The following is a 25,910-nucleotide window of genomic DNA, read 5'->3' as shown; positions in this document are numbered from 1 at the left end:
ATTTTCCCAAAAATATTGATGATTCCTAATGTATAAAATACCAACACATTGCCGTCGCAATGGTCCCGTCGGATGCTGAAACACTTCACTCCTTCGTAACGGTGCGTGCATCAAACTTCAGGATGTTTTTACAGCACTCGTGTAACCAGTCACATGTATTCTTTAGCAGAGAACAAAAAAACAACTAAACACTGTCTCTGTTTGCGTGTCCAGAACAACCGATACGTCTCTGAGGAAAAGAAGCGCTCACTCGGCCCACAACACAACAGGCCGTACAGCTGTTGTGCTGTATCGGCGGGACATTGACCGATGGACGGCGTGTTGAGGAGCAGGGGGGAATTGATCGGCTGCCAGTTTGGTTAAAGTGTGATGAGCTACACTGCAGAAGGTCACTCCGTTGGTCAGTCGCTCTGCTGCGGAGGAAGGGATTAATGACGGCCGTGATGGATAACAACCATCACAGACGGCGAAAGAAAGGTGGAGAGAGTGAGGAAGTGCATCAATTTAGTTTAAAGTGAGTAAGTGGAATTTAAAGGGAGGTTATCGAAGTCAAGGAGGGTTTCATATAAATCAGTTAATGATAAAGACTTCCTGTTTTGTGAATAAATGAGGATGGCTTGTATAGTATGTCTCAATGTTCTGTAAAACCAATTAAGAACACGTGAAAGGTTGTGTTACTTTTGTATGTCAGTCTTAGTTTTAGATATAATGTATTGTTTGTTTACCAGTGGGACTAATGTGTGAAGCCTCTGCAGAGTTTACTGTTGGTAAAAGTGGATTTATTTGTACGTTAAAGTGATTGTTAAAGCTCCCAATTACAACAGAACACATTACGTTATCAGTCACTTTGCTGTCTTGATTGTTTTCATGAGTCACATAGACATGATTGTGCATTAGTTTCAGTATTTTCTGGAGCTTGTTAACACAAAGTTGGCTGCGGGAGACCTAGTTTCATTCCGTCCTTACCAGAATAAAACGTTTGGTTGGAGCCAAAAGCATCAGTTTGTGCTTCATGCATCACACAAAAGAGAGTACACGACTGCTACGCATGAAGGTAGAACTAAGGTGAATTAGTAAACTGCTGTTACCGTTGTCGAAGTAGATGACAGTGGAGTTTCTGGAGACACTGGGGTCAAAGTTTGCCATCAGAGGAGCGATGTACTGAGTAGCTGTTAGCATCCGGTGGACCACGTCACCTGTGTAGATGAACCCTGAGGAAGAAACGGAGACAACATGTGACTCTCAGCAGTCTGACTTCTGATTTAAATGAAAGTTGCACTCTTGTTAGAATCAGCCACGTGTTACTTGTTGTACTTGCTTTGATGAAGTGTTTTAAGGTGGGTTCACCCTTTAGCAACTCATAAAAACAAGCATCAATCATCCCTTCATTTCCTTCCTCTCTTATCAGATACAGTAGGTTTCAAACAGACTACAAGTCTGCCCTCCAGTCCAAAGTTAAAAGCTCCTCATTAACCCACAACCGACCCCCCCCCCTCTCTGTCTCTGGCCTCACGCTGCAGGCTGCAAATAATTAGCGCTGTTATTTTTGAAGACATTGTTTTTCATGCACTGGTCAAATTGTTGTAGTTTCTCAGACTCCAAGCCACAAATCTCCACTTGAGCAGCACTTACATACACAAAATGTTCCAATTTTATTCTCATCCATTTCCTGAAGATTTGTTACTGAGGGGTTTGTTCATAAATCATTCATTGATTTATATAACACTTTAATACTCAAAATGATTCTAAAATGTATTTTTTGAATGGCTTTTGACAGTATTTTCTGAATAATGGAGTGGATTAATGTGATAAAAAACAAAATTCTCTCCGTAATAACCTTTGACTCTAATATGTCAATGAAAAAATAATTTTTAACCTTTCTTTATCAGCTGGGGGAGTTTCATGGTGATATATAATAGTTAAGATTTTTACCCTTTTCACCCTGTCTCTGCTGAATGAGCAGTAAATATATTACCATGGGTTTATGTGCCTTCCTTTTACTCTCCTGTTGTACTCCTTTACATCCGCACGTAGGTGTGTTTTTACTCTACATCATCAATCACGGACTCTTAACGAAGAGACAACATAAAAGGATTATGTCAACTTTTTACAATTTGCGTGTCCCTTTAGCGAGACACAAATAGATCTCTCCACAGAGCGGGGACATGCTCAGTCAACACTAACTAGAGCTGCATCATTTAGCAGTCTGTACACAGAGTTATTAATGGAGTCTAGAACCGGGGGACACGCCCACTATTCATCACGAGGGAACTGTCTTTGCACTCATAACAACAGAATCAAACAGCGTCTTAATTTCCCTTCTGACAGGAAGGTTTAGCAAAGTCAGCTGCTATTTAAGGATGTATATATTTTTAGCTTCTCACTCTGACTCCAAAAATGTCCAAAACAAACCTTAACATGTACTCATTAAATCATGTTTGACGCACAACAAACAACATGGCATGTGGGTGAGACAATCACATGCATCCAATATAATTTACCTTTGAAGAAGAGTTTGAAGAATTAATAAGACACAGTGCATCTCGAAAAGGGAAATACAAAAAAGACTGTCTCGTTTTTACTCGTTTGAAAAGTCTTCTTACAACAGGAGAGGGGGCATCTATTTATTTTTTCTCCCGGTGTTGACACTTTTGTCTTGTTTTAAGGTTATTCAGACTGGTTGTAATCGTCTAGCGTACCTGCAGATACAGGATTCGGCAAATCACTAAAACCATGGTCTTTTCTGGACAACAAAATAACTATTAATACATATTAAAATATGTGAATAGAACGCTTTGGAAATCTTTTACTTCAACAGTCAGCTGTATCTGCGCCATTTCCTTTCTTTGTGCTAAGCTAAAAGTCCTTCAAAAATGTACTGAATACCACAATAAATCATCAAACGTCCCCGAGTAAGAAATCATCATCTTCTGAAGGGACCTCTCTGCTGAAGAGGTTCAACAGAAACACAGTAAGTAGCTGCCTGAGGCATTTAAGGGAGGAACAACCCTGCTCAAAGAGAAAAGAGGATTTTTGGGGAAAAGTCTCATTGAGGCCAGGCCCATAAACTCCTATTTCATCTCACCATATGTCTCCTCATACAGACGTCTGGCTACAAAAACACATCTATCACTTTGGAAACCAGGAGCAGAGCATGAGGGGAATCTATCTTTTCCTGAAGACCTCCCAGCTCAGAATCACCTCTATAGAGCAGTGTCAGCATACACTCAGTGAGGAGTGAAGATGTGACTGTAGAGAACTCCACCTGGAGTGAATGAGGCTAAAGCTGCATGGCTCAATAACAGGAGGTCCCATGGTTAGTTCATTCCTATCAAAAAAAAGTACAAGATTTGACGAAATACTCCTTAAATCCATGGCCACTCACTAACTTCTCTATTTTATGATGCTGTTGCTATTCCAATAATTCAAAAGTGCAAAGGCCTCCACTGTGGAACATGTGAGGAATGTTTTGTTTTTGCTCTTCTCGTGATTTAATTGTGAATCGGGTTGTATTTAAAAGCTTGAGAAGGGAATATGGACGCATTTTTGTGTTTGCAGGACACAAACTCAGCCCAGCAGATAAAAGCACATCATGTCATGGACAATGAGTGTAAAGAGGACAGAAACTAAAGAGGCAGGGTTGTTTAGTCTACCTGCCTCGGTGAAGGTAAACACGATGCCACGGTGGGACCTGGACCTGTACAGACCTGGGCTCTATGTTGCTGTGTCTGCACTTTCCTTTATCTGACCGTGCAGCGACACAGATCAGCCACCTCATCTCATATTTACCCAACGTTCAACCCGAGCACGTTTTTGATCTCATCCACTCTTTCTTAGGCTTTGCTTTGGGTGTTATTTCTGCTCCGTACCAGCAATCTCCTAAAAACACAATACGACTTATTTAACAGTCTAAAGAAAATCAGACAGCCTCTCAATACGCTAAAGAGGCGAGAGCCGCGGGGCGCTCAATAGAGAGGCAATTCATCCATTATGGCCGTCACTTACAGCGCAGGGAGCCTGGACTGAGTAGGAGGGGAACTTAGGGAGCAGCTCATATACAAGAGGAGAGGAGAAATAATGAAGAGGAGTTTGAGGTGGAGAAAGAGGTTTTTAGGAAGGTGGGATGGCGCAGGATAATTCTTTCCAACTCTTTCTGTTTATATGTGCCGCTACCCAAAAGTGCCGGGCTGTGTGCGTCCAAGAAAAACAAGAGCAGGAATTAGCAGGACCACCAGACCAAAGCTTCACTTTATTGGACGTCGTGTTTAGACAAGGACTTTGTTCCTTCATACTAAGCTGTGTATAATTTACAGGATATCTTCTGTTTATCGCAGATGTTCTGAGCCGGGAAAGTCCCGGAGCGGATCACACACACACACACACACACACACACACACACACACACACACATTTTATTTAGTCATTTGTATTGTGAAACTGCTTTTTTTTTTTTTATTTAAACGAGACGTCTGTTGTTTAGTTTTTTTTATTGCTAAGTGAAGCAAACAATACTATGTCAGCCTATAACAAATCCATTATGGCTTCTGAGGAAAAACATGTGTAATGTGCTTTATGTTTCACAAACGGATCTCTTCGGAATACAAATGGCAGCGATCGTCTGCGTGACTTGTCACACGTAGAAGTCAAACGTCTTCAGCCCAAGATGAAGAAAAAGTGATCATCCTTGTCACAACCCTGTCTCCTAGAAATTGTGTTTGTCAAGGGAAACATAATTACTTAAATTACGGTCAGTGACGATGTTTTTTCAAGGAAATACTTAATTTCTAGGAGACGGTGTTGCTTGCCATAGGCAGTGGTGGAAGAAATGTAGTGGAGTAGAATTATAAAGTAGCATAGCATGTAAATACTGTAACTAAGTACAGTACTTGAGTAACTGTACTTAGTTACATTCTACCACTTGCTATAGGTTTCATACGTCCATGAGAGTTTCAACCAAAGAGTGATGGTCCCGTCTTTGTTTGTTTAATTGTAATAATCTTTAGAGGCCTATACTATCCAACACGTCACAATAAAAACCTGAAATAATAAAGATGATTTGTACGGCGGAGATGTTTCCTGTCTGGTTAATCATCTTGTGATCCTTCTGATTTATCTTGCAGCCTTTTAAGGTTTGTTTTCGCCGACACATCTGGGTCGCAGAGCGCGGACGACATCACACCGCGTTTCCTTTCATGTGCTCCCGTACTTGCCTTACACGTTATGTATTTGGTGCCTTACATATAAATGCTTGCGATCACCAATTAGCTGGACGACGATATTTAATACCAAATGTTGTGTGTTTTCTGAATCTTTGTTTGTATTCTGGAGGTAACGTTTGACAGCTGGCCGCACCAGTACACAGCATGGCACAGCTGGATGTCTGTCGACACAGCTGGCAGTGGTCAGATCATATATCATCATGGTATTCAGTCTCCACATGTCGAGCTATATATACACACACACACACACACACACACACACACACACACACACACACACACATCTACAATAAGTCAGTTCATTACAACACCTGCAGAACGCTGACAGTCCCTGTAATTGTCCTGACTGTACGAATATTTCTCCTCTTTGTTGGCGTAATGCATTCATTTTCAAGACATTTCTAGTATATTTAATGTGTTGCAGTCTATTGAAGTGACAATGTTTGAGAATATCAGTTTAAAGTGTTAAAGTCAGCATTGAATGTCATGTTTCACACTAGCGCTGGAGTAGAGATGCATTCCTTTAATTGTTAACAGTTAATTGTCTGTTGATCAGCTAAGAAGTTAATCAAATAATAGCTTCAGACCCACATTGTAAGGCGTCAAAGTGGCATAAACATGGCTTTAAATGTGCACAAAAAAGCAAGTTTTAAGTGTAAAGTGAGTCTTTAAACTTTGAACATCTTAAAAGACAAGAAGGAGATGGTTTCTACCTGTTTCTAATACAAATCAATATATTTTAAGATAATTTTTCTTGAAATTTGTGCAGTAATGTGTCTTATTTGATGTTGTTTTGTGGTATATGCACTTATTCTGGGAAAGTCTCAACAAGAGTTGTATTTTAAACAGATTAAAACAAGCTCATCACACTATTTTTACTCCTAATTTAAACAAGTAACACGTTTAGAACTCAAACTCAAAAGGACTTCTTGCGGTGGAGAAGTTTTAGAGTGAAACCCATAAAAGTGGACGTAGACTTCATATGTTTGACAAGGCTGCATGCCAACTTCCTCGCGCTGCTTCGCCGTTAATGTGTTTGAGAAGTGGCTGCAGCAGTGTTTAGAAAGAAACCGTAACTCAGAAAATACAAAAAACGATACAAATGATCTTTTCCTGCAGAGGTTCAGCACACTTAAGGTAGCAAAGCGAAATATTGGCTCAAGTAAAAACAGTGACTCTTGCTGACGGCAACGAAAGACGGGAGAAAAGATGGTCCAGTGGGCAGAGGAGGACGAGCTGATTGATCGGCCCTGAAATGGAGGGATGTGAGGACGGCGTGTTGGAGACAAAGCCCCAAAGGCCTGCGAGAGGCAGATAGCTGCCTCCTCCTCCTCGGTCTCGTCCCTTTCTGTCTGTCTGGAGGAATGCAAATTCTTGTTATCTCCCCTCCAGTAGCGTCTGAGCCCGTCCACGCCTCCTCCACACCATCATCACGCCTCTCAGCCCAACTCAACTCTGCCACTGATGGAGGATCAAGTGTGGGGGGGGGGAACGAGACGGCGATGATAATGACGATCACGGCGGATTATTTCTTTTATTATTCCAGCGGCAGCACAACATCTCTGAAATAGTTGGGTAAGAGCAGGGCTTTGGTCTTTCATGTGATAATAGATGGTTGGGGTGTTGTGGTTTCGCCGTCAAGACTCAAGTGGAAAATTGCTTTGCACACTCTGGCAAACACGTCTGCCGTGTCACGTGTCTAACCCCTCCCCCCCCCATACACACACACACACACACACACACACACACACACACACACACACACACACACACACACACACACACACACACGTCTTGATACCCCTAGCTCCTTACACATGTCTATCAGAGTGTGCAAGGCCACTTGGCACAGGGACTCCTGTTTCCAGTCCAAACCCATCGGTCTGGTTTCTCTTCCAGTTAAGTCTGGTGTGGAGCTGGTGGTGCCGTGTTGGGAGTGGTTTGTTTTTTCATCCCAGAGTATCCTGCGGAGGTGAGCGCTGTAGCAAATGGTCTTGTGTCAGGCTGTCTGCTTGGCTGGGCAGAGCGTCGGTGGTGGTTTTGTACTGTGGTTTGTGCCAGACGAGCCTTTTTAACTTCCCAGAGGCAACATTTAAAGAAATAACTAATTGTTTGGTTATTTTCTGTAATCAGGGCTGAGATCTCTTTGAACGGTAGTCACACTCAGGTACACCGAGTACCAGAAACACAGTTTTTTCTTCTCCGTTTCATAAATGCCACATTCCCTCCTAAACCCAGCAGCAATCAAACGTGTCTGTGTACAGTCTAATATGCCAAGCACACACAGTTATATCCAACAACATTAACAACTACAATTGAGAGAACAGAGTCCAAGAACAGTGCTCACTTACCACCAGTCGCCACGGTGATTTCACGCAGGAAATGTCCATAAAAAGGGAAATCGAAGGACAGATTAACTCTCTGTGAGGGGAGAAACAGACAGATGACCCCGGTCAGAAAGAAAGAGGTGGATCAGAGGAGAGAGACGGTCCTCATCTTACAAACAACAAGAGGACTTAGATCAGAGGGAAAACATGGAGGTCTCTACTTCACTGATCATTTCTGAGTAGGAACATAAAATAGAGATTTAAAGAAGAATGTAAGCGTGGTAAAATATAAATATACGACCTTTATCACATATTAGCACGAGAGGAAAGAAAACCGTCTTCCTGACAATGTCAAGATATAGTAGCATTTATATTTCATGGCATTTATGGCTGAATTTGCATTTAATGTATCTATAAATCTATTATATGGAAGCCCATTTTGTCCAGGGGAGAAGAAATTAAGAGAAATTACAAATGATAAAAATGAGGAACAGCTATGAAGACATTGGATTTCCAACATTCGGACTATTACCTGTGGACGTCATGTGATTTAGATATTATATTATATATTATTAATAATTTAAGTATGTATTTTACTCAAGTTTATGGACATTACCATCCAGATATGATGTCAAGTGTCTGCGTGACATCCACATATACTTTATAATATTTAGATTCAATATCAATTACGACCGGAAAAGAGGCAGAAAGAAGATACGATTAAGATCATAGTTGACCTCCGCAATTATTACAATTTACTAGTTCATTGCAAATCATTTTAATTCACCATTAGTATCATTCATAACTTTTCATCTGTTCGTTTTTCTTTTCCTGACAGAAATGGGCTTCCATATCTGTTGATGGGAATCAACACATAATAAAAAGGGCTTCAATAAACTATAATACCACAAAATGATGGTTCATACATTCATTATTTGCTCCCCTGATGTGAATATGCTAGACGGTCACACTGCCAGAAAATGTTATGGAGAAAGACGGTCCACAGTAAACATGCGGCTATTAAACATGATCCTAGATTATGCTGGAGGGAGTAATCCTGCGGCAAACCGCACTGGATCTCACAGACTATCACAGCCAATCCAGAGCTTAACTTTCCTACGGTCCTGTGATGAAGTTGAACTCTGCGGCTGTGTCTTTCTTTTACGACCTTATTGGTCAATTCCTTTTTCGGTGTCGGCGGCCAAAGCGCTGGTCGGGCAGCAGAGCCAGAAGGGAATATAGAAGCTCTCAGAGTTTTAACTACCATCAACATGAACTCTGTTTGTTGAAAATGTTAAGTCTGCTGCATTTCAGCACAGACGGTTTTGGCTGCAATCACACATGGAAATCATGCAGGCAAGATCTCATTGCTTGGCTGGCCATTGAATTGGTAAAAAGTCAGAGAAGCCTCCCACATCCCTCCTATACAGTCTGGAAGGAAAGGCCTCGCCTCTTAGCCGGACCGCTCAGTGGCTACAGAGAATAGCTTGCATCAGATTGTTTGGTTCAATCCATCATTACATGACTGAAGGTGCAGGACCAGAATGCACAATGGGGGACTCTACTCTATCTCCTCACCAGCTATTGTTCACCCTGGGTCTCTCTCTCTCTCTCTCTCTCTCTCTCTCTCTCTCTCTCCTGTGACTGCCCTGCTGCTCTGTCTCTCCAGTCACTAAATGATGACCTCATCAGTATGCACCTCACATGGGTCACCTGCTTGTGCAGAGCTGGAGGGAGGGACGCTTTTAAACTTCACTGCAGAAGATTTTTTGACGGTTTAGATGCTTAAAGGAATGACTGATATAACCATGTTTTTACTGGTAGAGGAAATAAACATACTGTACTGTAGTATAAACCTGCCATGTCTTTACAGTTACATATGCCGTACTTACTGTTTTATTTTAGCATTTACAATAGTCTACCGTCAAGTCTACACATGCACCAAACATAATAACCTATGCATAAACACTGAGTATCTCTTCTTTATGTTGTTGGCATTGATTTTATCTTTCTTTGGATCTTTGAGTCAACATTACTGGCTAAACTAACTGGCTGATGGACACTGGCAGCTGAAACGATCGGCGTCATGGTGTGTGTGTGTGTGTGTGTGTGTGTGTGTGTGTGTGTTTGCGATACAATTACATTCGCAAATACAGATTGGTACTGAAAGAAACAGTTGAAACAGCTAAAAGCTTGACTATGAGTAAGTAGACAAGGGGTTGATGCTGCTCCCTTAAGTCAAACCTAAGTTAGACACATGAACCTCTAGTGGCGTTTCATCTTAACGCCAACAGGTAGGAATATACAATTGAAATTAAATGTGATGTATTAATATGGATATGAATATTATTAAGCATAAATAGGAGTCCTTTGATCTGTTGACAATGTTTGTATAAAATATTTAATTACAAAAATAAAACAACAATAGAGTAGCAATGATTTGTCAATTAATAAGTGGAAAATCAAATACTATTTTGATAATTGATTTTTTTATCAATAATAATAATAATTTTTGGGGGTTTTGGACTGTTGGTCGGACAAAACCTCATCTTTAGTTTTTTATTGACCAAGTCGGTTAATTGAGAACCCAACTGGGAATGAATTTAATTGTTGGTTGCATCCTTAGTTGACAACATCGTTTACATCTTAACCTGCAGATAACCTAGTGACAATAAGCAACAGCCTCCCAGTGGATGAAGTCGGTTGTCTTACCGCTGCCTGTCTGTGTGTGTTGGACAGAATCCCGTGGATCTTCACTTTGTCCTTGTCCATCTGGTCCGTGTCTACCCACAAGTCCTTGCTCATCGCATCCGACGGGTTGTATGTTTTCGATGTGTAGTAGTTGTGATCTGTGTCCTCCTGCAGACGTGACAAAACAAAACGCACCCTGTGAGTTTGCATACAGAATAAAGACTGTGAAGACGCATTAACACAGCAAAAGTGATTTAGAGGAATGAAATGCAGCTTGAAGGAGAGAGTAGACACTTCTGCTGCTCTGTTAATTAAGCCCTTATTATACGCTGCACAGCTAACACAATATACAGACATCATGTGAGCCCAAATCAAATTCAAAGCAAACTAATAAGACGGTTCGTTGTAATAGAATCTGGATAATTAATATATAGTATAGTTGCTGCAGAACAAAGTACCTCCTAAATTACATTATATGACAATGCAATCATTTCCACTATGTGTGCGTTCTCTTTGTCCTTTCATTCAACTCTGTGGGTTTTCATCAGGGGCACAATCAGCACACAAAGAGGTTTTATTTTCTACTAATCAAAAAAAAACAACAAGAAGCCAATCAACTTCTTCCACTCTTAAAACCAGACTGCGCAGTCAGACTCGCCTTTACTAAGAAAAACATTTGCAGACTTTTATAAGCCATGTGGGAGCGGCCCGTCTGCTTTTATTGTTTCCTGTGCAGGATTAGGAAGAACGCTCGCGTCGAGGGCTTCCTATTGCTCGTCTGTTCCCCTCTGGGTCTAATGAGACACCTCACAGCTGTGTTTTTCATCTAAAACATTGTTAAAGTTGATGTTTTGCTGGATGGCGAGCCTTGAGAGTGTACACTACGTCTGACTGTGATCTCACTAATAAGAACTCACACAGCTCCGTGCATACTTTGATGCATAGGTGGTTTTATCCTGAGCTGCCGCGCTTCGGTTGTCAAAAGGCCACGAGACAAACATTAATTAAAGCACAATCCTTCCCCGTTCAGCTCGTTGTGCTTTGAGGATTCATATTTCCCTCAGAGAGTTCTAATGTAATACCGCTACATAACATTCAGCCTGGAATATAAAACAGAGAGATAATGTTTCAGGCTTAGCAAAGCCTCTGTGGGATTGATAAAAATCAGAAATCCAAATGGAGCTCAGCCATGTAGGTGGTTTTTACTTTTGATCAATTTGTAGATTTAAGCGAACACTGCCAGAAGCCTTTCATCACGGCTTAAAGTGCAGACAAATTGTGTCAGGGAAAAAAACGCCCCTCCGGGTAGCCTTAGTCAGCACATTACTTTCAGAATAGAAAACAAGGGCACTTGTAAAAGGAGAAGACGCAAAAGCACAACTTTAAAGTTTCCTCCTAATCAGCTCAAGATGTTTTTTTTTGAAGGATCGAGGGAGATGGAGGCTCCTCAGAGGTGAGAGGGGCCAGTGAAGCGGACTCGATAAACAGGATCATGGTGGGAGGTTGTGGGAAGAAGATACCGACTGTTTCTTTAAATCATGCGCCACAAACTTGTGTCAAAACGTGCCAGCAAGAGAAGTGTGGTCCTAACCCACTCACGACAAGGAATCAGCTCACACTCATCTCAGGTCGGAGCCTTGCTCACACAGTTACTTGTATTTTACAGTATATAATTCATCCATAATTTGAACATTCACCACTTCATCTTGAAGCTGTCCATGGCAGACTGAGTCATGTGTGACCTCAGACACATTTTGACAAGGATAAGCCTTGAGAATCCGGAAGGCACTAGCGAGTGTCTCTAATATGCTGACTCACATTGTCAAACACAAAATAAAAACAGCTGGCGGAGCATAAAAAAAAACAATTACAGTGGTTGTTAGACGCACTGAACTTTTCACTCACAGGAACAAAAGACCTGAGATGTAAAATTACTGCTGACATTCTATAAATGTAAAATGTTCTTTGCACAAATCACCCACAGGAAGACCGAGCAGAATACGTTAACACATTTATTAGAAGCTATGAAATGACAGTGATATATATTCCTAATTTCCTCACAGTACCTGAGCTGAATCTCATCATTTCTCATTTTTTACACCTTGTTTTGGTCGGGTGTAGGTCACGGTGTGTGGGTTGTGAGGTACTCCAGATACCCAAATGTATGTGCACAACATGTTTATCATAGTATGTCCCCTTTAAATGTATTTAAGACAGAAAAATAATAATAAAAGTAATGTATTGTACACAATCAGCGAATGTATTGCAAAAGCAGACCCATACATTTGATGTCTATTTAAAACAAAGTCATGTTTTTATATATCTTGCATGCATTTTTGGATACATTCTGTACTGTAATATTATGTGTGGATACTCACGTAGATAACTCCAGTGGGTTAAGTTCAAACTGACCTGCAGAGACGCGAGAGTGTGGAGATGAGACTGAGCTGCACTGAAAAGCTCAAGGGAGGCTAATGGAAGATAGATGGCCCCAAGACGAAGGAGGGAGAGGACGACTGTGACCTCGTCACTCAGCTTCTGGCTAAACTGAAACTAGATAGTGATGGAGAAAACAGAAATCTCTGCCTATAATGGACCATTTTTTGTCTCAAGAGCACAAAAACAAACTGCAGAAAGGACTTGTCCACAAAGACCCACTCCCATCTCTATCCCAAGCTGCTCACCACATCAATATTGTATTATACTGAGGCCTGTATTTCTTGTTTTCACTGCTCGATGACTCCATAACACATGGGATTCTCTGACATCTTTATGAGGACATTCAGGGTGTTTTACTTTAGAAAATAAGAGGTTTTTTGAGACGTGTCTCAAAACTGGAATCAGTCGCGGCTGATTCAACAATGTTTGTCAGAAAAATAAAGGAGGAGTACACTGAAAACTGCAACCACGTCAAGTAAGACCCACACACACACACACACACACACACACACACACACACACACACACACACACACACACACACACACACACACACACACACACACACACACACAGTGACATCAGACTGTGGCCTGTTTGAGAAAGCATGCCATCGCTCATGTGTCCAGCGCTTCATCAGCTGATAATGCCTGTGATCCATTATTCATCGTTCTGCTCCGTCTCCTGCCAGTCGTTGTAGCTTCATGGTACTGGTGATGTGTGTGTGTGTGTGTGTGTGTGTGTGTGTGTGTGTGTGTGTGTGTGTGTGTGTGTGTGTGTGTTCAACTATGTGGAACTACACACTGGTCTGTGCAGCACCACCTGATTCCTTTTAATAGTAGTGTGGATACATTAGCATGATGTAGAGGTCACAGGTATTTGACATGATGACACGCAGACCACGGCAATAGAGTGAGACTCTACTCCAACCGGAGTGTAACTTTGGACCCAGTCTGACTTGGGTTTCTGGGTTCAGGTCCCTCAGAACCCAGAGGACGTGGCTGTACAGACTTCAAGTGCAGCAACGTTTTTAACGGCTTAAAATTAACAATTTAAATCAAGACAGAGACCAACGTCTCTGTCTGAATCGAACGTCATTTTTAACATGTTTTAAGAGAGGAAAAAAAATGAATTAGCCCAAATATCAGATATATACATATTGAGTTCTGTAGGAGCTTAAATCAATTCATGTTGCCGTTTCGTGTCACAATGCCAGAAAACCGAGTCGACTCCAGGGAGCTGGCGGATTCGAAGGTGTGGCACCAGGCAAAGATCACACAAGAAATCGAGCCCGGTGACTTTTCAACTGGATGAAAGTTCATGTGTCAGCGTGGAGAGACTAAAGTAGATAAGTAGCCTGAGGTGAATCCAAGCAGCTGATATATAATGCTAGTGTTCTTCTTCGTTGGTTGTTAATCTCATGAATTGGCTTCTCAAGCTGTCTGATGGGTTCAAACAGAAGGCGGTTGTATTTCAAAGTGATGTTCAAGGACGTGGAGGTACACTCACGACTCACAAACGCTCCACCTTTTCCGTCTCCGTTAATCCGAAGAAATAACTGCAAACTAAACATCCACTCAGAAAAGCCCACGACTCTCAACGCCAGAAGATGACGCTCAGTCAGACGGTTAAAGGCCGGACACACGCGGAAATTTAAACAGCTACAGGTTCATCTGTAGAGCAGCCCCAAGCAGTACAGCTGCCTGAGATGATATAGCATTACAGAGTTTAAACACCGAACGGCAAAAAGACAAGTAAACATCTCTTCCCAAACACATTATCCTCTGGGAACCTTTTAACAAACTTGACAAACGGAGACACAAAACAAACAAAGGCAGAGAAAAAAAAAAAGAAATGATTTGCATTCACTGCAGGGTCTGAATATGGAGCGTGGCAAGGGTAAAAGCAGCACTGGGACTCGAGTGAAGTAATGAAAATTAGCAAGCCGATCTGCTCGCTGCCTCGCTGCGTGAATTCTCCCCCTTAAGAAATAAACAAATAAACAGTGAATGTAGTGAAGCATGTAACCCCCAAAGAGCCTCCTGAGCTGTGGAGTCCCAGACATCCAATAACAACCATGAACCACACCCTTATTACTACACATCAAGGCAATACAAGCACCAACGCACTGTCTGCTTTTATTGGCAACCTGACAGGTTAAATTCTCAGGACAGGCTGTACTTTACTGTAGATATGAACAGCCAGGAGTGAAAATGAGATCATCAAATGTACACATTATTTCTGTGGAGTTATACGTCTCTCTTGGCTTCATTTTAGGTGTTGGGGGGAAAAAAAGAGCAGTCTGTACAATCTATCATCCAAGTTGCTGCCGTCTGTGTTTGTGTGGTTTGTTTATGCTCCTCAATAAAGACAGGTCTTAAAATGGTGCCACCTGACAGCCGTGAGTTACCTTTAAAAGTATTTTCCCAAAGAGGTCAGGACCCATGTTGGCTCGCTTTGGTGTGCAGACGGTGTTTTCCAGGTGACGGCTTAGACTGAGCGAGCTCAGCTGACTTCTTTCTCTTGTGAGACAGCTTAAGTGGTCCATCAAATTAAGGAAACACATTGTTTTTCAAAATTGGTTCCCATTATATGTTATCAATCTACAAATCAAAGTAAGGTGGCTCATATTGTTTACCTGAGAGGAAACCAAAGTGTGGGAACTTCTCTGTCATGACGGCGTCATCAGCTTTAACCGCCGTCGTATGAGAGCAATGCAGAGAGCGGGGGCCGTGAGCTAACCAGCGTGGCACGCTCACATGCACCAACATTCAACGAAGCAAGGAGAAGCTCAGATAACAACACACACAGAGGGAGACAATACTCCACTATATACAGTATGAACATAGCAAATAGTTGTTTGCTGCCATATTAATGTTCAGAATGTTAAATACATTGCTCCTTAATAAATAAATGAACTGTCGGTTTACATGACATCCTAACAGCTGGGGTTATGAACCTGCACTTTGGAAGATGCCGCGACAAACAACACAAACGCAACCGTTACTGCCGCAAGCCATTACCGACTACGTGTCTGAACCTGTCTTTCGTGATTCGACTCGAATCCAGTGACACCGACTTGTTCCCACGGTTTGTTCCAACCTCACCTTATTCTACCCGACTGTGACCTGTAGGCTGTTTAATCTGATAGCTAACAGAGGGTTGGGGCGTCAGACAGTCTGCTGTTAAGGCCACTGTTGTAAACCTGCATGTTGAGGTTGTTGGAAACTCGTGTTACGGCACCAGTTAACCCAAACACAGACTGACCTCAGAGCAAAGACTATGAAGGAGATCAAGAGATTCCTTGAGGTCCATATAAGGTGATTTATGGAAATTAAAACAACTTATTTTAACAGATAAATGGCAAAGCATACCTTGTGTGACTTTAAAGGATTAGTTTGCCATTTGGGAACATAAAGCTTATTTACTTTTTTACTGATTGTTAGATGAGAAAATTAATACCATTCTCAATGTCTGTACATATGAAGCTGGAGCCAGCAGTAAGTTAGCTTAGCTTAGCCTGGAAACAATGAGAAAAGGTTAGCCTTGCTCTGTCCAAACCTACCTCTAAAGCTTTCTTATTAACGCATTATATCTTGCTGTGGTTAAAAGCCGGACTATTTCTTGGATAATTCCTGGAGTTTTTGCAGAGACTCCAGGCTAGATGTTTCCCCCTGTTTGCAGACTTTATGCTAAGCTAAGCTAACCGGCTGCTGGCTGCAGCTTCACATTGAAAAGACAGGCCTCAATCTTCTCATCGAACTCTTGGCAAGCAAGGGAATATGTGACATTTTTGGTGAAACTGTAACTAAACAAAATTAGAGAGTAAGAGAAGTCTGTTCCTTTCACCAGAGACACACTGCATTCACAGTAAGAAATTCTGATGTTTCTTTAGCAAATCACTGACTGAAATAGACAAAACACACAATGACAACCCGATGATGAACAGCTTTGTGAAAGCGTCGAAGAGTAGATTTCCCCTCCTCTGACTCCCTCAGTTAAAGCTCCTTCACATCAGAGGAGACAGACTTTAAATCCATTCAGCTCACTGCTGGTTTGGAAGATTTCAGCTCAGCGTCCACAGTCTCTGCCCTCTGACTATGAAGGCGTGTCCTCATGTCCACAAAGAGTGTGAGGCAGGTGAGGCAATGCGTGTGTGCTGAGTGAGTGATGAGAGGAGGAATGACGGGGTGTTTGTGCCGTGGACTGCTTTTCCATTCTGCAACAACAAATTAGCCCGAGAGAGCGAAAACAATCAGTGTGTCGATTGTGTGTCCCTATGTAAATGTGTGTGTGTGTGTGTGAATGATTACAGCAGACGATCAAAGCCGCCTCCCTCCTTCGACTGAGAGACGCGAGGCTCTGAACCTGAGATGATTAGAAGCCACAGGAAGACTTAACGAGCTGTCTAAGCCCAGGTGGCTGCTATCATTATGACCGAACGCCTCGATGCTGTGTGAAGGCCCAGGCGCCATAACACAGGGACACGGGTAATGCCTTTCATTTACATAGACACAAACACAAGCCGAACCCGGCTATTCATCTCAAGCAGCTCCACTAACCCCTCAAAACCGTGGGAGGCCGGGTTCATTTCCTGCTCTGGTCCCTCCGAGGTCAAGTTTACGAGGATCCAGCCCCACGAAAGAAGGTAGATGAACACCTGAGGGCTGAGCTTCATTTTATATAAAATATTAAAAGACCCCCGCTAGTCTTTTTCATTAAGATCCACTCTTTTAGGGGGATTTATAATTGCTCCAGGGAAGCATCTCAAGAGTATTTTTTGTTTCAGCTCAACGGAGGACTTTATCGATTCATTCTCTTCATATTAGTTGGCTTCTTCACTAGACAGGAAGGTTTACCGCGAGGAGCTGCACTGATCTCAACCGAGTCACAATAAAGTCTGGATTCAGCTGGACGATGATGATGACGACGATGGCAAACTTTGATTCCATTGAGTTGCATGGCCTTCCATAAAATATCATAGAATTATTGATATATAACCCACCATAGAGCTTTTTTTCAGTGCACTTTGTATTCACGTCACTTTTTTACTTTAATATCTGTTGCATGACTTTGTTTATCATAACCTGAAAAATCTCAAAATGAGAGACACCGACTACGTTTACACAAAATATTACAGTTTGTGCCCTTATTAAAGACTATACTCCTACCAAGCTATACATGGCAAAAAAAACAAAGAAATATTCCTGATTACCTGCAGCCGTGCATACTCCGAAAAACCTAAAACACACCCGGCTAATTCCACGTCTTAGTCAGAATAAGGACTTATTCGGAATATGCTGTTTATATGATCCATATACATTTCAGAGTATTGTCATATTCTGATCCACTAAAACTACTGACCTTGAATTGAATGAAGCGTTGACGGTCAAAGATTCCCAGGTTAGATTTACAAGCTATCAAGTTATTGGACCACTCTAGAGGGTCGAGACATTAGAGTTTGTCATAACGTCTTCTGCGCAAACAGGTGCAACAGAAAGACCAGAGAGATGTCAATCAAAGCCCAGTCTGTATATTCCCACGCAGCACCTCAGCTGAGGCATGTTAAAAGCAAACACCTGTGTGGGAGGATCATGGGTGTGTTGGGCTTTTAATGCTGCCTAATGACACATTTAAACAGGTGCTCCAGGGACTTACTGTGGCGCTGCACATCCATTCATTTTGAAGAGACGGGTCAAATCAGATCAACATAAATAAGCAAAGTAATGCTGACTTTAAGTCACTTGTTTGGCTCAAACTCCAAAACCCCTGCATGCTACACTTCCCATAATGCACCTGGATAGTCTTTCACTGATCTTCTCACCTCCAGTTTGTGAAGCAAACTTTCAGTTATACGTCTTTCCCAGACTTTAGAAAACTCCCCCAGAGCCACAGAAAAGACAATAAACATAAAACATTATGTTTTCTGTTTTTTTTTTTATTCTGAAAACAGTTGCATCTCTCTCTGCAAATGACCTCGGCGTGACTCAGCACCCACCTCTATCTGGGAGCTGTTGTCCGTCTCCTCTGCAGACAGCAGGCCTGGGAAGCCCTCGGGCTCCTCCTGCTCAGGATCCTGGTCCTGCTCCTGACTGGCCCTGTTACTGTCCATGTTGCGGGGTTTTGGGGGAAGCCATCTCCTCCACCGGTGACCGTACAGCTTCACGTCCACTGCTGCGTCCTCGTCTCCTGCCTGCCCCTGCACGTATGAGTAAGAGACCCCTGAGGAGACGGGAAAACAAAAGAAAACGTCAGCATATGACCCAAAGCCAAATCACTTTAAAGTTATAATTGCATAATTAATCAATACATGTAAAGTAGGTCACCACACATATATTTTAATCAAGCATGGTCAATAAGTTTGCAGCTTTATTGAACCCTGTGTTAGCCCGAAAGGGAAAATGTTTTGCCACGTAATGTAAATTGGTGGCATGTACGAGCAAGATAATTACATGCAGCTCTAATATTTGTGTTTTCACGAAAGGCATTAGTCAAATTATAGAGGCGGGGACTATTCAAGCCATTAATCTTGTGCCTCTCCCTCATAACTCACTGTCTCTGTGGACTTTTCTCATTGCTCTGGGGTGAAATCTCACTGCCTGAAACAGATGCACATTAGCGATGACTCAGCAGCCATCGCACAGACCAGTGGGCCACAGTCACACACAATCCTGCCCGTCCCCGTCTGCAATGAGACGCTGGTGAAAGCTGAAAAATGGTTCCGTGTTAATGTAAACACCGACTCGATTAACGGAGCCTGAGACAGACGGAGAAATGTGCCGCGTCATTATAAGGAATGACGAGACGGAAAAGCACCGAGCAGATCGTCAGAACTCCTTCTTCCTTCTAAAAGTGGCAAAAAAATCATTTTTAAACCAGAATTATTGTTTTATTCTTTCTGACTGCCTTCGGTTCAGGCTGCTTCATCACCTAATCCGTTTGGTTTAAACAAACTCAGGTGTGTTCACTAGTTTGATTCAGTTCGTTTGGATTAGAGGCTGAAACAACCGGTGGATCTCTGTCTTTGCAGTTTGAAAATTCAAAAGCTAATCTATGACATTAATGCACTGATCGTGAAGTCTCAAGTAAGAAATCTTAAGTGCAATGTAATGTATGTATTATGTATGTATAGATAATGCAAGATAATCTAATAACAACGGTCAGTCGATCAGAAAGTGAAAAGGAGTTAAAACAGATGTGCTGCGTTTGTGTCCTAGTACTTGTATTTTAGCGGTTTCCCATTAAAAAGTCAGTGATCTATAATTTAGAAACCACTAAGTATTACGGTACAAGAAGCCTGATATTAATCCTGTTTCTACCGCATTATTCTGGACATTTGAAGTCTAGTTGCAATCTCAAATGATAACGCTCACAATCAGTTATTTCTTTGTGACATCAGGGAATCATAAGCAGTTACGTCACCAGAAGGTGATTTGGTCCATGTAATGTTGACGATGCAGGAAACTGTCTCATCAATAAATCATGTTTCAGTCCATATGTCTTCTACACCTCTTGGTTTGTTTATAACAAGCCAGTGTGGACATGAAACAGACCAAACCTAAAATAAAAATGATTTGTAATGAACCAAACTACAGGTGTGAACATTATTTCAGTACCTACATCAGAGACCTACAGCATCACTTTTATTTATGGGGGTTGTGAAGTCTTTCAGCGCTGCATTTCAGTGATGGAAAGTACAAGTACCTTTAAGTACAATTTTGAGGTACTTTACTTGAGTATTTCAATTGTATAATACCGTTCTTTTATAAAATATAGCTACATTTATCTGACAGCTGGAGAAACTAGTTGGTTTACAGATTAATAAATTTACAAACAAAAACATTCAATCTATTTATAAACCATGATACTGTGATCCAACGGTACATACAGTACTTAATCGGTAACAATATTCCAATATAGTATTTACAATAAAATCTCTGAAAGGGACCATTCTCCCAGACAAATACTCTTACTTTAATACTTTACGTACTGTTGCTGTTAATACATTTGTACTTTTACAAACCACTGCAATAAATATATGTGACAAACATTAAACCTCCATGTTCTCCACTTGCGTACATGAGTTTCCCATCCCCGTGGATTATTCTAAATGTTGTGTATGAATGAGAGATGCTCTGTTTATCTGTTAGTCCTGTGATTGACTGCAGACTTGTTTCCCTGCCTTCAGGCGGATGCTCGGTATGCTCGGATAAGCTCCCGCTCCCCGTGACTCTAATAGGATTAAGCGGTTCAAGACAATTAGTAATAAACTTAATTTTTATAGCACTATTCCAAAACGCAAAGTTTACAAAGTGCTTGCATGCCGTTGCAGCGATGCAAATTGTTTTGGCTTCAGAACAGAAAATACTGCTGATTGCTTCTTTTTATGAGACGGAGGTCACCGGGTTTAACGGAGCGCATTTTCCACTCCTTTCCCGTCTTCTTCTTCTCCCCTAACGTTCACATTTCATCCTCCTCTTCTCCTCCTCTGCCTGGGCCCCCGACGAGTGGTTCTCATGAGACGAGGAGGGAGCGAGTGGAGGGGCTTCAGATGCTAATTCCCCCAAAAGTGGAAGCTGACAGACTCACTTTATAATGCGCAACAGCAACGCAAGAAGCAAAGAGAGCAATCTGCACGAAGAGGTGGGTGTTGACTTACTTTGGAAGAATTTAACTGAGCAGAAGGCTCAAGCAAGGAGTATGAAAGAGAGCCGAGTGCAAATGGAGCCAAATGAAGAATTCAAAGGTAGTAGTAGTAGTATGCAACCGTCATTGGTCAAAGATTCTTGAGGGTGGCTTTAGTTTACCCACGGACGACGCATTCTTTGCAGAATCAAGTTCTCTCTCGTGTGCATCGTCTCGGTCTCGCTGTTCGGTGTCTGCAGCAGCTCCCCGGGCCAACTATTCGCTCATTCTCACCGTACCGCTAACACTTCCTGACACTCACTCTATCCCTAATGGTCATTAGTCACACCCGTGTGTACAAAGTAGCACAGGAAAACTTCCTGTCAACAGCAGTTATATACTCTTATCCAAGAGGCACCTAAACATTTATTTGTCCTGTAAAGGATCTTTGTCAGTTCCTCAATATACGATGGAAAGCTGGCAAGCAGCGGATGCTTTAAAATACACCATGACCACAACATAGGGGCTTTGAATAAATGGCTGCTCTTTTCCCAGCATGTCACAATGTGAACGCCCATGATGAGTCACCTTGCACCTGCATTTCTCTTGTGAACACCACCTCTGGTGTCGGTGATTCAGGGGCAGCAGACTTTCTTATTATCCCGGGGTAATTCTGGGTCTTTTGTCAAGCATTTGGGAAGGGCACTGAGGTCAGACCCCTGAGGGACACCTAAAATAACCTCCCAGCAGGACGAGGCTGCTCCTCAGTACAAGACTGTTCCTCGCCTTTTGTGTGAAGGGAAATCGTTCCCCTCTACTTTTCTTTCAGTGCGCCTGAAAGCCCCCCGCATACCTTCACCCTGACTCTGTCGAGCAGCCTTGTTGGCCGTACTCACGCCTGTCAACACCCTCTGATTCACAAACACCGGAGGGACTGTAATTTGGTTCCACCTAAAACCTTTCAAGGACGTTTAAGGGGGTCATAAAACTGCAGAATAAAGGTGCTGTCTGCACCCCTTCTTTCATTCAGCTTCTGCTTGTTTTCCCCTCTCAGTTCCCACCTGACTCAGTGTTGCTGACAGGAGACTGACACACATGACTGGAAAGTAAAGGAGGTGGAACGCTTCATTGCATTTCTGCATGCTAGTGTGTGCGGTGTGCATGATTTGAGCAGAAAAAAAGTCACAACCGTAGACGGTTTCTTTGCCTTTTCTACCTCTGGGTGTCAGAGCGCTTAATTTAGCAGTCACTGAACGCTGCTTTATCAGAGTAAACGCTGGAGGACCATCTCTCTCAGGCTCTGTGCAGATCAAGTCACCAGGGTGAACACGGCTTAAGTTGATGTAACTATTGCTGACGGACCCCGTTTTTTGTTCTTTTTTAAAGTTGTGCTCATTGTAGCTTCAAAACAAGAGTCGAAAACTAAATCAGATCTTAGATAATCTGTGTGATGAAAGGTCCTCTTGTTAGAGTAGAACACATTCTTAGAGAAAGAACAGACAATGCGATTAACAGTACGGCTCCAGATCATGAGAAAGAACGTCGCAATTTTTTCCTCCATTCAGCGCGTCTTGTTTTGTTCATTAGCAATGATTCATTGGGAACATTTGTTAGGGGAAGCACTCAATCACTCTCTCACACACACACACACACACACACACACACACTGAAGGAACTTTGTAATGCCAGCAAACAATGATGCTCTCAGCAAAACTTGAGCATAACAACACAAAATCCCACTTTTCCTTGAAAGGGTCAATTTACCCAAATTCTCTCTCGCCCCATATGACACAATATCTAGTCATGGTTTAATAGTAACTTTTCAGAAACATCGTTCATTGAACCATTTTGAGTGCACTCAGGAAAGATTTGTTGCAGTAAAACTTAAAACGGAAGCATGTACCGTTTAATCAAGTCATTTTTCTCTTTGCGCTATAAAATGAGACTAATGTGACGTCTTCAAATTGCTTGATTTGTCTGACAAACAGTCACCAGCATCATTTTGTGATTTACCACGCTGACAGTGAATATTCATGTATCTTATGTGCCTCAACTTCTCGACAATGCCCTGTTTCTCTCAGTGGAAGCATGCGTCTTGACCCAAAAAGGGGGCCTGTCTGAAGTATAGAACCACATACCACAACATATACAGCCTCAGCTAACTTGCAGTGCCCACCCTAATCCAATCACATGCCTGGGTCCAGACCTCATCGACTCATCGTTTCAGCATTAGAATGAATCAGCGTTCCAAGAAACCAAAACATCTCAAGTTGACCTATGAGGCTGGAGCCTAAATGAGTGTTTGACACAACAGGCAGCTTTCAATTCATGGCTCTTCACAGGCCAAGTAATGTTCAGGGTCATCTCAGAGCAAATGTTAAAAACCCTGACAGTGTTATCAGCATTGACTGACGCTACAATCATGAGGCAGGTAAGCTCAGAACTTCAATATGAAGTTAACGATGGTTTAATAAACTGGGGTTAATAGGAGACTGCTGCTGGTTTGATCTCGTGATGGACAAGATGAGAGCTTTTTAAACAAGCTGTTTCATCTCATTCTGTGTGGTAATAGATTATAGATCGCTAACAGCAGACAGCCGACAAGCTTCAGTTTCACATGCACGGCATGTGTGATGCCAAGGGATCCGACTGCAGACCCTTTAAATCTCTCCTGGGGTGGAGAGACACATTAAACATTACTCCACTCAAATTCCAGACATGCAACTTTCTGAAACTATTACAGTATGGAAAGCAAAGTGTGCTTTTCTAACCTGCCGGAGCTTGCTTTTCACACATCCCCTTTTAAAAGCGCAGACTGTCATTAGGCAGACACATAAAGTCTAGAAGCTGACTGCAGGAGAAAGTTAAACACAGGTAGACAGAGAGATCCAGGTTCAAACAGTCCTCGTGAAGTTTAGATGAACAGCGCGATGACAGAGAAAATTTAAATACATTAAATTTGGGATGCATCTAAATCTCAGATTATCAGTGCATGAGACGAGTTTAGACAGAAAATTAAACACTGCAGGCGTCCGCACACCAACAGCATACAGAAAATTCAATGGATTTCCCTCCAGGGGCATCAAGTGAGCGTCCTGCTTGTCGTGAACGCTCCATTACACCAGAGAATTTTGTTTTGCCAACAATTAGTCACATCTTTCTCAGTCAGAGCACTGCTACTCAAACATCCCCCGAGGTTCAGATTAGGACTGCTGATAGAGACGCGTGTCTCTTTCTGAAACATGCTTGTTGAGGATTTTATATTTAAATCTCTATGTACAAAGCTGATTCCTCACTTCAGTAACCCACAGATGCATCTAGGCCTCCATTAGATAAGAGACAAAGCACAAAGACACATTTGAAATTTGAGGAAAACCGCTATCGTACATCTGAATGTTCTACTTTATCATGTAAACAATGACTTTGCACTGAACTTTGATCCTTCTATAACTATATCATATTCCTGGCAACACCAGAATACGTAAACAAAGCATGAACACTGTGTGCTACTAACACTGTGTGGCGAGCAGGCGCTCTTGAATGTCACCAAAATGAGAAATGTGGCCGGTGTGATAGGAGGGTTATAAATAGAAGCCATTCTCATAGAAAACAATAGAGTGCTGCAGGGTTGGTGTGTCGTTGTAGGCCAACATGGAAGTTTGCATCGCATTGCTTCCTTTGACCAAAAAGCCAGTGGTACTTTTCCCCATTGTATTTGGGATTATTGCAGAAAATAAACTCGATGGCAAGTTCATGATACTTATGAGATATTTTGAAGAGAAAAAAAGTGTACCAACAAACTACGTTGTGGCATGACTTCACGTCACCTAGTGTTCGACAAGATGACGTTTAGTCGTCTCATTTAGACACTTATTAGCAACCGCCTTTTTTAAGACCTAAAAAAACCTAAAATCTATTTTATGTCGTAGAACAAAATGTTAAAATATCTTAAGCTTGTGTTAAACAGACCTAATTTCACGCATTTGACCAAAACACATAAAAAAAAATCCATTGACTTTGAGACGAGGGAACCGAAAGTACAAAAACGTTGACTTATTTCCGGGTTTTAGGACTCATTCCTGCAGCATTCTATTGGTTAGTTTGAGGCAACAAAACTACTAAGGTTTAAGAAAAAGGTTGTGTTTGTATGCGACGTAGTAACATTACCATCACATCACTTAAAATAAATCAATGCCGACTTTTGGTTTCACACGAGACACAAACGCCGGCCTCCTGGGTGAAAGTCCTGCATCATTGGACCCATGTGGACATTATTGCTCCTTATACTACCTTCATATGTTCACTACTCGCACCATCACTACGGCCATGTGGAGCATCACAGTTTGGACAACGGACCAAGCTGCTATATTTGACAAGTTGGACTTAACACTGACCTGCTATAACTATATCAGAAAGGTTCCTGGCAACATCAGAATATGCAACAAAACAGGAACGAGCTCATTTCTAACTGACTGTGTGACGAGCAGGCGCTCCTGTATGTCGCCCAAATGAGAACAGAGCCAGGTGCGAAAGAAGCTCCATAAATAGAAGCCAATTTTTGAAGTCTCAAAAGTGTTAATTACAATCTGCCGAGTATGGAAGGTGTAGG

At 42.0% G+C, this 25,910-nt stretch overlaps 1 protein-coding gene across 1 annotated transcript in view; it reads right to left on the bottom strand.

Moving 5' to 3' along the window:
- plxdc2b (plexin domain containing 2b) overlaps window positions 1–25,910 on the bottom strand; it is an 81,978-nt gene that overhangs the window by 28,465 nt on the left and 27,603 nt on the right. Inside the window, exons 2-5 of the mRNA XM_068709940.1 lie at window positions 18,675–18,898; window positions 10,259–10,405; window positions 7,571–7,640; window positions 1,089–1,211 (exon numbers count right to left, since the gene is read on the bottom strand). Of these exons, the coding sequence (XP_068566041.1) occupies window positions 1,089–1,211; window positions 7,571–7,640; window positions 10,259–10,405; window positions 18,675–18,898 (564 nt within the window). The remainder of the gene's footprint in view (window positions 1–1,088; window positions 1,212–7,570; window positions 7,641–10,258; window positions 10,406–18,674; window positions 18,899–25,910) is intronic.

This window comes from Cebidichthys violaceus, unplaced genomic scaffold, assembly GCF_023349555.1.
Source record: "Cebidichthys violaceus isolate CVI_PGR_0920_01 unplaced genomic scaffold, fCebVio1.0.p SCAF_15, whole genome shotgun sequence".
Lineage (NCBI taxonomy): Eukaryota > Metazoa > Chordata > Actinopteri > Perciformes > Stichaeidae > Cebidichthys > Cebidichthys violaceus.
Note: the sequence above shows the minus strand (reverse complement) of the source record. Positions and strands in the feature narration are given on the sequence as shown.